This window comes from Varanus komodoensis, unplaced genomic scaffold (genome assembly GCF_004798865.1).
Source record: "Varanus komodoensis strain SLA01 unplaced genomic scaffold, ASM479886v1 scaffold59_1, whole genome shotgun sequence".
Taxonomy (NCBI): Eukaryota; Metazoa; Chordata; class Lepidosauria; order Squamata; family Varanidae; genus Varanus; species Varanus komodoensis.
In genome coordinates, this window is record NW_025336221.1 from 2008959 (window position 1) to 2023855 (window position 14897).

At 43.3% G+C, this 14897-nt stretch overlaps 1 protein-coding gene across 2 annotated transcripts in view; it reads left to right on the forward strand.

Annotated features, from left to right (window-relative positions):
* Window positions 1–14897, forward strand: part of AXIN2 (axin 2) — a 47979-nt gene that overhangs the window by 22321 nt on the left and 10761 nt on the right. Inside the window, exons 5-10 of one of the 2 annotated variants that reach the window (XM_044449562.1) lie at window positions 6674–6814; window positions 7213–7718; window positions 7967–8158; window positions 8469–8699; window positions 9697–9792; window positions 12647–12814. In XM_044449562.1, coding sequence (XP_044305497.1) covers window positions 6674–6814; window positions 7213–7718; window positions 7967–8158; window positions 8469–8699; window positions 9697–9792; window positions 12647–12814 — 1334 coding nt within the window. Of the gene's footprint in view, window positions 1–6673; window positions 6815–7212; window positions 7719–7966; window positions 8159–8468; window positions 8700–9696; window positions 11658–12646; window positions 12815–14897 lie in introns of both variants that reach the window. The other variant, XR_006416577.1, reaches the window with a different exon arrangement.

Genomic DNA, 14897 nt, shown 5'->3' on the forward strand with positions numbered 1-14897 from the left:
ATTTTAAATTAATTTTTAATTCTTGTTAATTGTTTTATCTATTGTATTTTACTGTTTTTAACCCTTGTTTTAAACTGCCCAGAGAGCTTCAGCTACGAGTGATATAGACATGTATAATAATAATAGCAGCAGCAGCAGCTTCCCTGAGAGTTCTTCACTTCCTCTTTAAACATTTTCCCATTTTGGAACTTAAACTATGCACCTATTTCTATATTGTCAGATACTTCTGGATCACTTACCAACCTTTGATGTAAACTTACATCTTCCTCACCTTCTTGTATGGGCTGATCATCTTTCTCTTCAGTCAGAACCATATTATGAATAGCCTGAGAATTTGTAGTCCGACTGTGTTTGCACTTACAGAACCCACAATGCCTCCATAGGACAAATGGATTCTCCATCACACCAGCCTCATGCAAACCTCTCCATCCCAGTGATAACCTAGTGCCTGAATGTCAAATAGAATGTTTCCCAAATCTGTGACCACAAGTAGCTTTCTGGGGGTGGTGGTGTATGTATTGTTTGGTTACCGAATCAGCTTTTATTAGTGATACAGATGTTTCTGCATCCAACATTCCCTTGCTGCTTTTATCCTGTAGTTGAATAAGTTCTTTGCACATGGAGTTTACCTCCTCAGCATTTGTTATCACAATGCTACTGGTATGTTTCACCTTTTGTACCACCTCTTCTCCAGTCTTGTTTGCCTTGTATCCACTAGGTCCTTGTTTACCTCCACAGGTCCTTTCTTGTTCAGGGCACTCTGCTTTAAAATGACCTCTGTGGCTACAATCATAGTAATTCTTCCCCATTCACTGAAGCATTGCAGTGTTAACTTTTTGCTAATTCATTATTTCTTTGGCCTGGATAAAAAGCACTTTTTATTGGAAATACTTTCTTTACCTTGTAAGCAAATTGGTTATCATTTTGAAATCATGATGTTTTAGTACCGTAACTTCCATGAATGAGAATCAGGTGGCTTGCGATTTCTGCAGCCTGCTTCAGGGTTTCTGGTGCCCTGTCTTGTATCTTGACCTTTATGTTACTGGAGATTTGAAAATAAAACTGATCCAGATCCATCAATTCAACCATTTTTTCTAAGCATCTACCTTGGCCCTTTAATCCATTCCCACAACAGAGCTTACATGTTAATTGCAAGCTGCATCATAGACCTAGATCCCTTCAGGTGAACCTGTTTAAAATGTTCTAATATTCTGAGGGTCCAACTGGTACTTTTTATAAACCATTTCCTTGAATTCCAGATAAGATATGTTTCCATCACCTGGTGTGCCATTAAAAACCATGTTTTATGAAGTCCACCCACTGAATCCCCAGCTCTTGGCAGCTGTTTTCAAGAAAGGACAAAAAGTGATTCAAACGTCGTCCTGCGATAAAGGAAGCAAAGCCCTTTCGGGTCACTCTCGTGGGCTGCTGTTGAAGTGGGCCACTTGGGTGAGAGTGTAAGGAGTGTAACCACCCTTTTCCAAACTCAGATTTATCAGCACACTGTTGAACTGCCATCTGCATATGCCTTTTGTCAGGCGGTTCTTGGTCCTTACAGTGCTCAGCCATGTGCCAAAGCAACACTTCGCACTGCATACACTTTTCTTCCAGCTGCCTCTGTTTTATCATGATCCAGCTGAAAGTTACTTGTTTTTATCTCTGGCTTTCTGCAACCACTTCTCCTTCAGCCTGCTCTGTTCTCAAGTCAGCTGCATAGCACCAGGCAACACTGAGCTAACATTTGCCACTGTTGCATCATCATGTCTAAAAGGCATAACTCCCCACTACTGCCACCACCTATGGGGAAACTACTCCTTCCCTGGGCAGCCTCACCTATGGGGTTTCTTATTGGGCCATCCATTCCTAGGGCTAAGGAACTCTCTGTCATTATAATAAAGAGTTCTGCAAGCTAGCCCTTTCGCACTGCCACACATTCTGTTAGAATATGTTATAACCCATACTAGCTGAGATGGGCATCAATGAAGGAGACAAACTGCACAATTAAACAAGCAATATCCTGAGGGAACATTTTGTAGAAAGGGATTACTTAATAGTTACTTTCAGGGCTACTCAAAAAGTAACTTCACAGAGCCTACATGAAGTTACAGAAGCACAATAAGTTATATACTGGACATTTTCCCATAAGCCATCTTTCTCATCCCACTCTCTGGCTGCTGAGAGTCTAGGTTTGCTCTCCAGATGGCCTTCCTAGGAATCCTTCCCTCTTTAAGTTTTGTTTGGGTACATGAGAGAGAGAAAGAGAGGGCGTGGGACACTGGTGAGCAGGTTGCGAAGATATGAAGTGGTAGAGAAAAAAAACACTAAGCAATGCAATAAAGTCTACCCAAATTTGGCTTTAGGTCTGCATATGACATCAGATTTGGCCTTCAACATACTTTTTCCCTTCACTGGAAGAAGGTTCTCCACCCTTGACATAGCCAAATATAGTCTACTCTGACTGGCAGCATCTCATGGGCAAATGGTCTTTCCTGTCACCTGTTACCAAATACTTTTTGAAACTGAAGATGCTAAAGACTGAATCTGGAACACTGAATGCGAAGAAAATGCTCTACCACTGAGCTCTGACCCCTTCCCAGTCTTTTATTCTTCATTCTGCAAACTTAATCTTACAGAGTAATAAAATAAGCCATGCATTTTTAATGTCAAGGGTTAAATCATATCTCTCTTTGTTCAGCCATGAAACTTTGACTAGGCTAAATAATCTATCGATAAGCTTTTATGCCAGTTCTTTTTCAGTTGCATCACTTTGGAAAAACTATAGGCCACTTTAGTTGTTTCAGACCAATTTGGTCACAATGCAGAAACCAATGCTTATTCCCCACCCCTCAAAAATTAAAATATGAATATGTGACTGTACAAGGACACATGGAAGCATTGCTCCCTGCTCCACACCATTTTTCTGCACTGTCAGGCATAGGAAATATCGGCAGCAAGTGTCCAGGGCTGGAGCACCAGTACCAGTAGAGGGTGATCGCAGCAGAATCCAGGAGGGCCAGAGACAAAAGTGAGGTCAGGAACAAGCAGGGACCAGATATCCAGCAAGGCATGGCAAGTCTAAAGGAAAAGGCAGAGCTAAGAACAAACAAGATCAGATACCAACAAGTCATGGCAGATCAGAAAGCAAAGGCAGAATCCAGAACAGGCAAGGATTGGATTCCAGCAAGGCATGGCAGAACCAAAGGCAAAAGCAAGATCAGGAACAGGCAAAGATCAGGTAACAACAAGTCATAGCAGTAGCAGAAGCAAAGGCAAGGTCCAGAGGCAAGCTGAGGTCAAATATCAGCAAGAGAAAGCAGGGTCCACAGCAAGATGAGTTCAAAAAGAACAAGGATGAGGTAAGGCAAGGGCAGAGGCAGGCGCTGACAGGAGAGAAGGCATGGGCAAAGCAAGGCTGGAAGCAGCATCAGGACCATGGTATTTGCCACCATAGATAATTTTCCAGAGCACCCAGCTGCACACAGTGTAATTACACAGGTTCCAATCCTTGCAAGTACCCGCAAATGTGATCCTATCGTGTGTTCACTGGCACAGTGAACCATACTGCAGATTTTGGTGTACATGGCTAAACCAAGGGATCAGGAATCCTATACCAGCAGCAAGTCAGTATGGTGGACCAGCTGTCTAAAAGTGCACTTCATCAGGATACGTTAGTGGGGAGTAGAAGGTAGCTCTCAGGGTGATTTTGAGTTGGTCAGCAAAAGTGTCTGAATCCCAAGTTTGTTGTTTTTTTTAAACAAGAATAGCACAAAATAACTCCTCCCGACAATTATCCTAGGAGTAGATTTTGAAAGGTAGTTTTTGTTGCTCAGTTCTGACACTTAAAAGACATCATTGGGTTCAGAATTCTTTACTTCCTAGTGTCTTACACTAGCCTCTGGATGGTTAGTCTTGGGATTCTAGGGGGAATAAAGGGAAAAAGTAGATTATGGAGGACTGAACTTTGTCCACCTCTGGGTGCACCATCTGGATCTTAAACAAGTGAACAAAAAGTTTCCAAAGAGTTTAATTCCTGGCAGATGGGAAGTTACTCCTAATGGAAGCTTTTCCCCTACCCCTTCCTGTTTTCTTTGGGTGTGCTTGCACAATCACTTCAGCCCACTATGGCTTATTGTACTGTGTGCTGGTGGTCATTTTGAATATTTAACCTTGGCAGGAGTTGCCTTGATTTGCTATGTCGTCCAAATCCAGGTAGCAAGGGCTGTTGGAAGGGCAACAACCTTCAAATAACCCAGGGTCTGTTGTAGGGGGAAATAAGCTGCAGTGGGCTATGAAACATGAAAACCCAGTCGTTGTCTCTGGAAAGCTACTTCCATAATAGCTTGAAGTTATACTGAAACTTTCCTCAACCCTTCAGATGAGTGAGCTACAGCTTCCATCGTCCCCAGCCAGCAGAATCAATGCGAAAGGCTGCTATTTTTCCTCTGCTTCAAGGGCAACCCAGATGATAACCTGGCAGTCATCTTTGTTCTTCACCTGGAAGCATCTGGCCAGCCACTATAAGAAAAAGGTTGCTGAACTAGAGAAACTTTTAGAAATGTCTTGTTTCCATCCTATTGTACCAAACCTTCCCCAGCCTGATGCCTCCCCGTGCTGTTGGACTACAGCACCCACAATTTGGGGTAGTTACTCAACACTGCTGGAGGGCACCCTTGTCACTGGATTACATGTGCCTGATCTTTCTCTTTCCATGGAAAAGGTAGAAATCTCTTCCCATCCCCCCCCTTTTTTTTGCGGGGGGGGGGGCGGTTGGAGGCCATTGCTGTGGACCTGCTTATCTTGTCTCCTGTCCATTTTAAACCATACAAGAAAAGGACTTGGAGAAGATGGGAAAGCCCGTCTTAAATCTCTTCTCTAACATCCATGGCTGATTTTTTTTTAAATCATGCCTTGTATTTTCTGCTCTGCTTCAGGTCCTCAAAGAGAGGGAAGCTCACCAGGAGAAATCCTGTGCTCATTGAAGTCAGTGGGAGCTCTGTTCTTTATCTGAGCAAAGCCAGGATTTCTCCCACCATTAGCAACTTCTTGGCAGGAAATAGATTTCCCAGTTCTTCCAAAGGGAAGAGATTATTTGTACCAAACGGTTACTCCCCCAAACCCCCTGCATGCACACGCACATACACACACATGTACTCTCTCTCTTACATGTACATACACATACTCCTATCCATATTCAGATATAGATACAGATATTTAAATCACAGCTTGCACATCTCTGGATATTTCACTTCCCTTTTCATCTAAATGCAGCAGATTTCAGGAAGATGCTAGCGTAATTCTTCTAGTGAATAATTATCTGCAAAATTGTTTACATAGACAAGTACAAACTTATCTTGTCTCATGATTAGAATAACCAAAATTCCTCTTCCTGCTGTCTCCTTAAGTAGTGAGGGGGGTGTGTGTGTGTGTGTGTGTGTGTAAAAGAAGTATGGAAGTGCTTTGTTTCTGTGTGCTTTATTTATTTATTATATTTTGCTCTTCTTCCATAAAGAAAGTTCTATAGCCTCTGCTTGTAAATTAGATTATTTTGTCCTGGGGCGTGCAAATCGACTTTCTCTGTAAGGCTGTGCTTTGATCAGGGAACTGAATAGAGCCAGCTTGTGTAAGAGTGACAATTTCCAGCAGAGTGGCCTTTTTCTACCCTCACATCATTTCTGAAGCTAAGTGGTTGCCGGAGAGAGAGGGAGAGAGAGGCCCCACCTCATCTCATGGGTAGTATGTGAAAGAGTTGGCAGTTCAGATTTCTGCTTTTTTAAAAGTGTGTGTGTGTATGTGCATGCATGTACAAGTATGTGTTGTGTGTGTATGCAGAATTTAAGGGCAAAGGAGAGAAATGGGGGAGTGCTTTTGGGGGGATGTGAGCAAAACTGTGATGGGGGGCTTTCCCCCATTCTTTGCTTCTTTTGGCAGAGATATTCGTTTGCCTTTTTATATTCTACATTTGATTTGGAGATGTTCCCTTTTCCCTTGATAGATCTGCTTGAGGCAGCCACGCTCAGCAGTGTATCACTGCTTGCCTGCAGCAGCTTCCTTCATTTTCTGTACAAAGAGTTGGGGCGGGGGGAGAAAAAGAGAGAGAGAGAGAGAGAGAGAGATCTAGGACACTGTTGAGACAACACTACCTCAAAGGTGCCCAGTGTGTAGCCAGGAAATAAATTACCAGCACTTCTCTGATCTGCAACCGTTTGACTTCTTTTTTCCTCAGTTCCCTTCCCTTTTTCTCCCCCATCTTATTTTTTTTTTAATTTCCAACTCCTTTCTGTTTATACTCCACTTTTATTCCTTGAGTTAAAGTCTCTCCCTCCCACCTCAGAGTTTTTTATTTGATGTTTGACAACAGTCTTTGAAGATTTTCTACTTCAGAGTAGCTACTGATGGGCTGGTTGTACTACAGAGAGAACAAGCAGGGTTCCTCGGAGTGCGACCAACTGCTCCTGCCGAAGGCAAACGCTATTGGGGAGGATGTCACTCCATGAGGCCACAGCACTAGCTCATAAAAATCCAGAGCAGACCATGCCTAGTTGCGGTCTTCTTTTCATCCAAACATGGAGACACAACAAGCTCTACGGGGCCAGAAATGCTGCTTGGGCTGAGCTTCCTTGGCTTGCACTGCTTGCTAAACATGGCTCATTGTCTTTGTCCCCGCGCTGCGTAGAGAACCCACCGTCTTCCTAAGGAAATGACCCCCGTGGAACCAGCTACTTTTGCAGCTGAACTCATCTCTCGGTTGGAAAAGCTGAAGCGAGAGCAAGAAACCATGGACTCTTTGGAGGAGAGGCTGCAACAAATCACAGAGGTAGGTGGATTAACCCTTTTGGCATGGATGCCTGCGGGTGTTCAGCCTCCCTTTGCTAAGGTTGGGTTGGTGTGGCACTGGGGAAGACAAACACGCTTGTGATGACAAGAGCACTGGCATCGTACGGCATATTTTTCAGAGTGGAGGCTATCTGTTGATTCTTACTTAGGCATGTACTGCACTTAAACAAAACCAAAACCTCAGTGAATCTGCCCACCCACCGCGTCATCTTCCTATTTCACTGGTATTCGAGCTGTCTTGGTACCTTACATGTATAACAAACCTAACTGTGTAGCTCTGTTCTTTCCTTGTGAGGCTACTGTTTGAAGGAATAACTAGATCTCTTATTCAGGTTGCTTGCTTGCTTGCTTGATAGTCTTCATCTTTTCCCTTTGAAGGATGAGGAGAAGGAAGTATCAGACCTACCTGTTAGTGCACAGAACAGCCGAGAAGTTACAGTGATGCAACACCAGCAGCACCCGCTCACCCTCTTACCATCTGGCAGCTATGAGGACGACCCTCAGGCAATCCTGGACGACCATCTTTCCCGAGTGCTGAAGACCCCAGGGTGCCAGTCTCCCGGCATGGGGCGGCACAGCCCTCGTGCACGCTCTCCAGACCGCCTCCCCAGCAGCAAGTTGCTGCTGACTCCAGGCACAGCCTCCACCCCTACGACCTGTGCCCTGGTCAGCAAAGGATTTGTCACGAAGCAAACCACCAAGCACGTGCACCACCACTACATCCACCACCACACCATCCCCAAGACAAAAGAGCAGATAGAAGCTGAAGCAGCCCAGCGGGTCCAGTGCTTGTGTGCCGGGGGCAGTGATTATTACTGCTACTCAAAGTGCAAGGGGCACTCGAAGGGGGCAGACCTTCCTGTGGCTCAGCTAGAGCCATTCAGGTGAGTTTCCTTTTGAGCATGTTTTGTAATTGAGCGAAGGGGGAGGGTCAGGATCTAGCTGCAGTGTTGTGAGCAATGTCAGCTTTTCTGAACATGGGGATTGTTGGTGGCTTGTGAAATCCTAAAGCTTTGGTGTTTGCGGAGGGGGGGCAGGAGAGGCAGTGAGGGGTGATGGCAGTGCGCGTGTGTTTTTGCCATAACTGACCCCTGTGACAAGCTAAGTGCTCTTCTTTCTTCTCTCATGGAAGCATCGGCAGAACTGGGACACTACCAAAAAGGAACTGTAAGCTACCAGATGGCCTTGTCCTGCCAGGTGGGGAAGGAGGAGGGGTTTCCATACCACCAGGGATCCAGCTACCTGGAGGGGAGGCGGACCACTCACATAACGTCTGGCAGTGGATGCTCGAGAGTGAAAGACAATCTAAGCACAAGCCCCATAGGTAAATATAAGCTGTCTGCAGCACTGTTGCTCCTGGTAAATATTTATCTATTACACAGCTGTCTATTTTTACAATCACTAAAAACAAATGAAGCTCTTTTGCTCCTCCAGTTTAATATGAAAGCTGTTCTGCGGAACCAGAAAAACCACAAAAATGTCATGTTTTTGGCAAGAGCCCCTTTTCATGTTATGACAGACTTTTCTTTTCTTTCTTGTTTTTTTGAGAGTGCACAGAACAGAAGCTGCTATTAAAATCATATTTTCCAGCTTTTATAACCTTGTACCTTCCTTCCCCGTCTCTCTTCCCTCAGCTCACAAAGCACAAAGAAGGCCTACAACTCAGAGTCCACCAGAGGCACATTCGCGGAGCGCCCCGCTCGTCACCATCTGTGGGGGAACAGCAGCCACCTGCGTGGTGCTCAGCCTGCTCACCCCTTTGTCCAGGACCCTGCCATGCCCCCGCTGCCACCACCTAACACCCTGGCCCAGTTAGAAGAAGCGTGCCGCAGGCTGGCGGAAGTGTCCAAGCCACCGAAGCAACGGTAACTTCCCACAGGTTGGGAGTGGGTGGGGTTGAAGCCCCATTTCTGCTCAAACCGGTACACACCCTGTGAAAGATGAGCTGGTGCAGGGGTCTGCTCACACATGGCTTCAAAATCTGTAGATCACCTAAAATGAGATCTAAAAAATGTTTATATCTAGACCCTAATTAGTTGGTGATTTAGGGCAAAAAGAGAGTCAATTTAAGTTATTACATGCTTAGGTATGATGAATGCTTGGAGAATAAAGGAGATGGCTTGGGAAGACTGTGTTGCTGATTATTTTCTACTCATTTCCTCCAGATAGATGAGTTGGGATTAAAGCACTGTGCCCAATCACTAACCCAGTATGTTTTTCTAACTAGGAAGAGAGTAGTTTAGTTTAAGTTCAACAGATACCTTTTAAGATGAAGAAACAGAACTGCTAAAAACAGTCTAATTTGCAAGTAATCTTGAGAGTGAGTTACATTTTTGTTTTATCATGTCACCCTATATTTTTAAAGTTTTAGCATTAGCATGTGCTTTTGGCCTTTTGTTGTGGAACTCTCATAGGCTCAAGTTTGTAAATAGGGCTGCAGCTAAACTGAAACATGATCTTGTGCCCTCCAGATTTTTCAATTACATTTTCCATCAGCCCCAGCCAACATGACCAAGTATCAGTGATGATGAATTTGTGGCCCAGTTTTTCCCTCTTTTTCACCATAAAGCATTAAAATACTGCATTCTCCTTTTGTTTATTTTTAATGGTCATGTAATTGTTTCTGGACTGTATTGAACTGGATCCAATTGTGGTTAATTCTGGGCCATTCAATAGCTCCTTGAGTGGTTCAGAAGAATTGGTCAAAGTGATGCTTTTGCTGTCTTTCACTGGAAGGTACTGGGTTACTTTCATTCTTGCATCCTTAATTCTCCCCTTGTTTTAGCTCATAGATCTTAGATGTACAAATGGGATTTTGAGAAGCTCACTTGTTTCTTTCTCTTTCCTCTCCTCAAACTCTAGAAGTTCAGCTTCAAATCAGCCAAGGGATCGCAACCACTTGACTTCTGTACCAGGAGGAAATGGTCCTTTTTGCAATGCAAGTGTAGCAGCAGAAGAGTGAGTGTTTTCAACATATATAACATATAGCTTAAATGCTTGCTAGTTTGTAAACATATTTTATCAATAGAATAGTGCTTTGAAAATGGAGCCTCTTCTTGGAGACTTAGTAGAGTTTTTTAAAATGTGGGTGAAACAAGAACAAAACATTTCCAAATCTTATCTTCTGATTCTTTTTAGCTTGCATTCCTATAAAGTGGACAAAGATTGGATTAGTCTAATTACAGGATAGTTCTTTTTTTAACAAGAAATCCGCTACAGTCTAAATAATTAAAGTTTTCTTTCTTACGCTCTTCATCTTAAGCAATGAGTAATGTTTGAAGTCCAAGCTAAGCCACCTGACTATAGGCTTTCATTTTTAATTGGTTGACCTTAAGTCCACCAGCTGTCTTTGCTAGTAGCTTTTTTCTCCTCCTGAAGCCACTCTACAAAGACTTGGAACAAATTAGGAAGAGTAAATTACTGTGGAGTAACACTTTGTGACCTTTTGACATGCCAAGTCAGTGTTGCCTCAGAAGTTGCCTCCATGGCATTCAAGGCACTGTTGCTACTCTGCTAGGTAGCTGGGCTATTTGTTATTCTGTAAGACAATCTCTGTTCCTCATGCTTCCAAGGTGTGAAGAGGGCATTACTTTTTCTGCCACTTCCACTTGCATCACAGGGCCAAGGCTCAAAACATCTGTATACCTGCAGCTGCAGAATCTGATGCAACAGGCATGTATCCAGCATGGAGCAGGAAGTTCTTGATAGGCACATTTTTTGCCCTTGTTAAGTGAGGTCTTTTTGAATTTTACCAGTTCAGAGCACTGGTAAACCTGACATCCAAATCCTGCTCAACTGGACACCTTCCAGATGTGTTGAATTATAACATCTGTGATCTCCAACCAGCAGTGGGAGTTGTAGTCGAATACATCTGGAAGCACCAGATTGAGGAAAGCTGGTATAGAAGGCAGTATAGAGTATTTCTTGATTTAAATGAAGAGGAAAGGCCTTTCTCATGTGAAGCGCCATGTCTGAGTTAGAACCACTCAAAATGTGGGTTATAAAACTTGGGGTATTACATGCCCCCTCAATAAAATAGACCAGATTCTATCCTTAAGTGCTGTGGAGACTTAGATAATAAGGAGCACTAAATACACTAAAACAGACCATGGATTATCTAAGGATCGTTTAACCCTTGCATAAACCAGGGTCATAGGGTTCTCACAATGTGACAGCTTCCAAATGGGGGTTGCATGTTCAGAATGGCAATATGTACATCTGAAGAAGAAAAGACAAGGGAGTCAAAAGGGCCAGGGTTACTACTCTTGTCAGTTAAAGATGATGATAGTCCAACACTGGGAGGGCCTCAAGTTCTCCAGCCCTACAATAGGGACACCAAAATATATTATGTACAAATAACATTTTAATTAGACAGTTATGGAATTTAAATGTTTAAGTACAAGATAATGGATGAAATGTGATTTAAACCATATTGACAAAGGTTCAAAAGTCAACTACTGTAATTTTTAATGAAAAAGCATGATAGCTAGTTGCTTGGTTGATTTTAGGAGATCCTTTTCATCCAATTTGTATTGATGAAAGTTCAAACCATTAACATGGAAGAACAATAATAGTCCTACCGCTTCCTAATCAGGACTGAGTTCTTCTCCTTGGAAGCTTACCAGACATATTCTGTGGAAATTTTGGATGTTCTTTAACCCTCAGAACCATAGCAGAAAGCTTCCTCAAGACTCATTCTTTCTCAGAAAGCACATATATAGATTTCAGCTCTTAAGAACAGTTCAGCTCAGCTTTCTTAAGGAATCACCATCCTGGGGCAGAGTGAAATTTGAGGGTCATGTGGGTAGGAAAATGGCCAGAGAGTACTTTGCCCAGTTGCTACCCATATTAGCCAGATCATAAAAGATGGGCAAGCCTAAACATGGAACATGGGCTTGACTGTACCAGTGCTCAGCTTCCCATGTAAGCTATCTACCCAACTCATGTACTGCATGGAGAAAAGTTTCTTTAAGGTCAGTGGTTTGTCTGTACCCATACAAATGAATTAGAAGTAGGAATGAGGCTATAGCTGCAGCCTTGGGTCCATATTTGTGGGAGCAAGTCCAGCCAAACTCCATGTGACTTATTTCTCTGTCGTTATCTGCAGGATTGCACTGGGAAGCCCTGTAGAGAGCTTTGGCCTGTGAAGCAAATAGTCTTTCAGTGATAACCCCAAACGTTATAAAAGCTAGCTTAACTTTCTCAACGTGTCAGGCTGGTAATTAAGGTTATGTATTTCTGACCTTTAACATCTTCACAATATATGAAGGTTTTTAATCAGGGGTCCTGAAACTTTTTCAATAGGGGGCCAGTTGAAAGGTGGTGGCTACACACACAGGCCGGAGAGGTGGGGGTGCCTGGGGGCATGAGCCGGTGAGGTGCCTTTGGGCGCATGCGAAGGGGCATCGGTGGCAGCTTGCTCGCTCGGAGACCATCTCTGAGCGAGCGAGCCACCACCTCCTCGCCCACGCAGCAAGTGTGCACACGGGCGGCGAACAGCGGTGCGGGCCGGATGATGGCCATGGCAGGCCGGATCCGTCCTGTGGGCCGTAGTTTGAGGACCCATGTTTTTAATACTCTGTGTGCAATATAATCCTAGTTTCTCAATGCACAAACTGTCAATGCTTATTTGTTGATCTGGCATCGATCTCCTCAGGGTTTGGTGTTTTTATTTTAAGGTCTGCTTTTGTTTTAATTTCCAGTTGCTATGAGTTGCTTTGCTTCATGCTGTTTGGCTCTTGACTATGGTATAAATGCTTTCTAAATGTTGTGAAGTCTGACCTATTTCCCTCCACCCTCTTTCATGTTTCAGTCATAAAGAACCAAAGAAACTCCCTGTTGCTCACTCCTCACAGCCGAGTGAGTTGGTTGTCACTTACTTTTTCTGTGGAGAAGAAATTCCCTATAGGAGGATGTTGAAGGCCCAGAGCCTGACACTTGGGCACTTTAAAGAGCAGCTGAGCAAAAAGGGAAATTATAGGTAAGGATCATTGTGGTTTCTTTCTTCTTTTTCTTGTGTTTGCACAGACTGTGTGCCAAAATAATCAAGAGATCTTTGTAAGTATGCCCTCACAGGGACAGATTTACGATGTCCCTTTGAAGGTTGGCTGGTGACTAGCTCCCTAGTCTTTCTGAGTTCTTGTGCCTCCTTCATATTTATCCACCAAACCAACATGGTTAATAAGTGGGTTAGTTACTCTGGCAACCAAATTAGACCTCACCTGATAGGCAGGCTCTGTAACTATGTTACCAGCATGATGGCCCTTTAAAAGTGGATGAGCCCATTGTTTTATGTAACAGATGTTCATTCAAAGTTCTTATTTCATTTTCTGGCTACATTGCCACTTTCGAACTGTTCCTTCTTGAACTAGCAACTTGATGTCCCTGCAGTTGATTATTTTTATATTTAATTATTCTCATTTTGCAGACTGGACCCTGCAAAATGGAAATGATCAGCAACACAGTTAATCAACTGCAGAGGGATTCTAATGTACATCCAACTCTTGGAGCACATAAGTGATTCTTACAAGATCACATCTCTGTGTGTTATTAGCAAGAGGGATGGAAGCCTCTGAAGTGTATTATTTCTATTATTGTTTTTTTGCACAAGGCTAAGTAAATAGCCAAGCATTGAGCCAAAGTCCTGTTTGTCCATGGAGCTTAACTGAAGTGTTGCAGCCTGCTTTATGAAAGGAAACAGCCACCTTTGAATACTGCTGTATTTAGTGGCATATTTGTTTATGGTCCTGGGTACAAATTGTTTGGAAAAGGATGCAGGTTTCACCAGGTGTACTGGAAACTGGATAGGGCAATGTGTTCCCCAGAACTGGAATCTGCCAGTGAAGATCTGAACTCTGGAAGGTACCCTTGGACAATCTGTAGAATCAACAGCATGTTTTGTTTATTTCTGTTTTTGAGCCACCTTAAGACTACTTTTATCATTAAGCTTGTGTGTCTTCTTTTGCTTGTGAGGGCATACAAGTATCCAAAGTGTGAATTTGTCCGTCTCTCCCTTAGTGAGATATATGCCTTTAGAATGTGTGCATCTTGCCACCAAATGCTCAGTTATTACAATAAGCAGGCTGTGAGAATTTCTAACTCCACATCAGTGGAGACAAATATATTGAAAACATATCTTGAAATTGCCTTAACATCAGTGTAGGCTCAAAAGCCATCTGTGAGGCTTCATTCTACACCATGACACATGATTAATCTTGTAGCTGCTATTTTCTCTCTCTTCTCCTTGTCCTTTAATGGTTTTTTAAGTTCCTAAACTGTATATGATCACCATTCTGCATTAGTCTTACACAGGAATAGTACCAATTGCACAACAGTTAGTTCAACAGTTGCCGCTTTATTCTGAGCACTGAATATTATTTTTCTTGGGTTAAATTTTGCAATTTGCTTGGCATCGTGTATGCACAACTCTATGCTTCGGTATTGGAGGTCATATTGGCCAAGTTTGGACATAATGCTAATTTACAGTCCACTTAACCAATGGGTTGTAAAATTCTGGGTTGTTGCAATGTTCACTAATATGGTTTATGAACAAATGAAAAAATGGCTTGCTGTTGGATTGAGAACTTTGGATTGTTTAAACTGTGCATTATCATTGGCTGTGTTCACACAACACGCTAAACCACCGTAACTACAAAGTCACGGTGGTTTAGTGTACTGCCTGAACCTGGTATGATGCCTGGATACCTTTTAAATCACCACAACAAGCCTGACTTCTTGTGAGTTTTGCTTGATCCTGCGTGAGTTACTGTGTTGGCCAAACCCATGGACCAAGGAGTCCCGGTCAAACAGAGCTGGTTGGCCAGAACAGCAGAGAGGCTTAGATATTCCAGCTGAATGGCTAGCAGGGGGCCAACATTGGCAGCTACTGTGCAAGTGCCACCACAGCACGTGAGGAATGGCTGGCAAAGGTTTCCTCCTGTGGCACCACAACAGAGTCCTTGGGCTTCCTCTGGAAGTAAGTTTTGTTTTTCATTTTCAAAAGCCAGAGGGCTTGAGGACATGAAAGCAGGCCCTCAGGCCCTCCTTAATGATTCAAGTGGGGG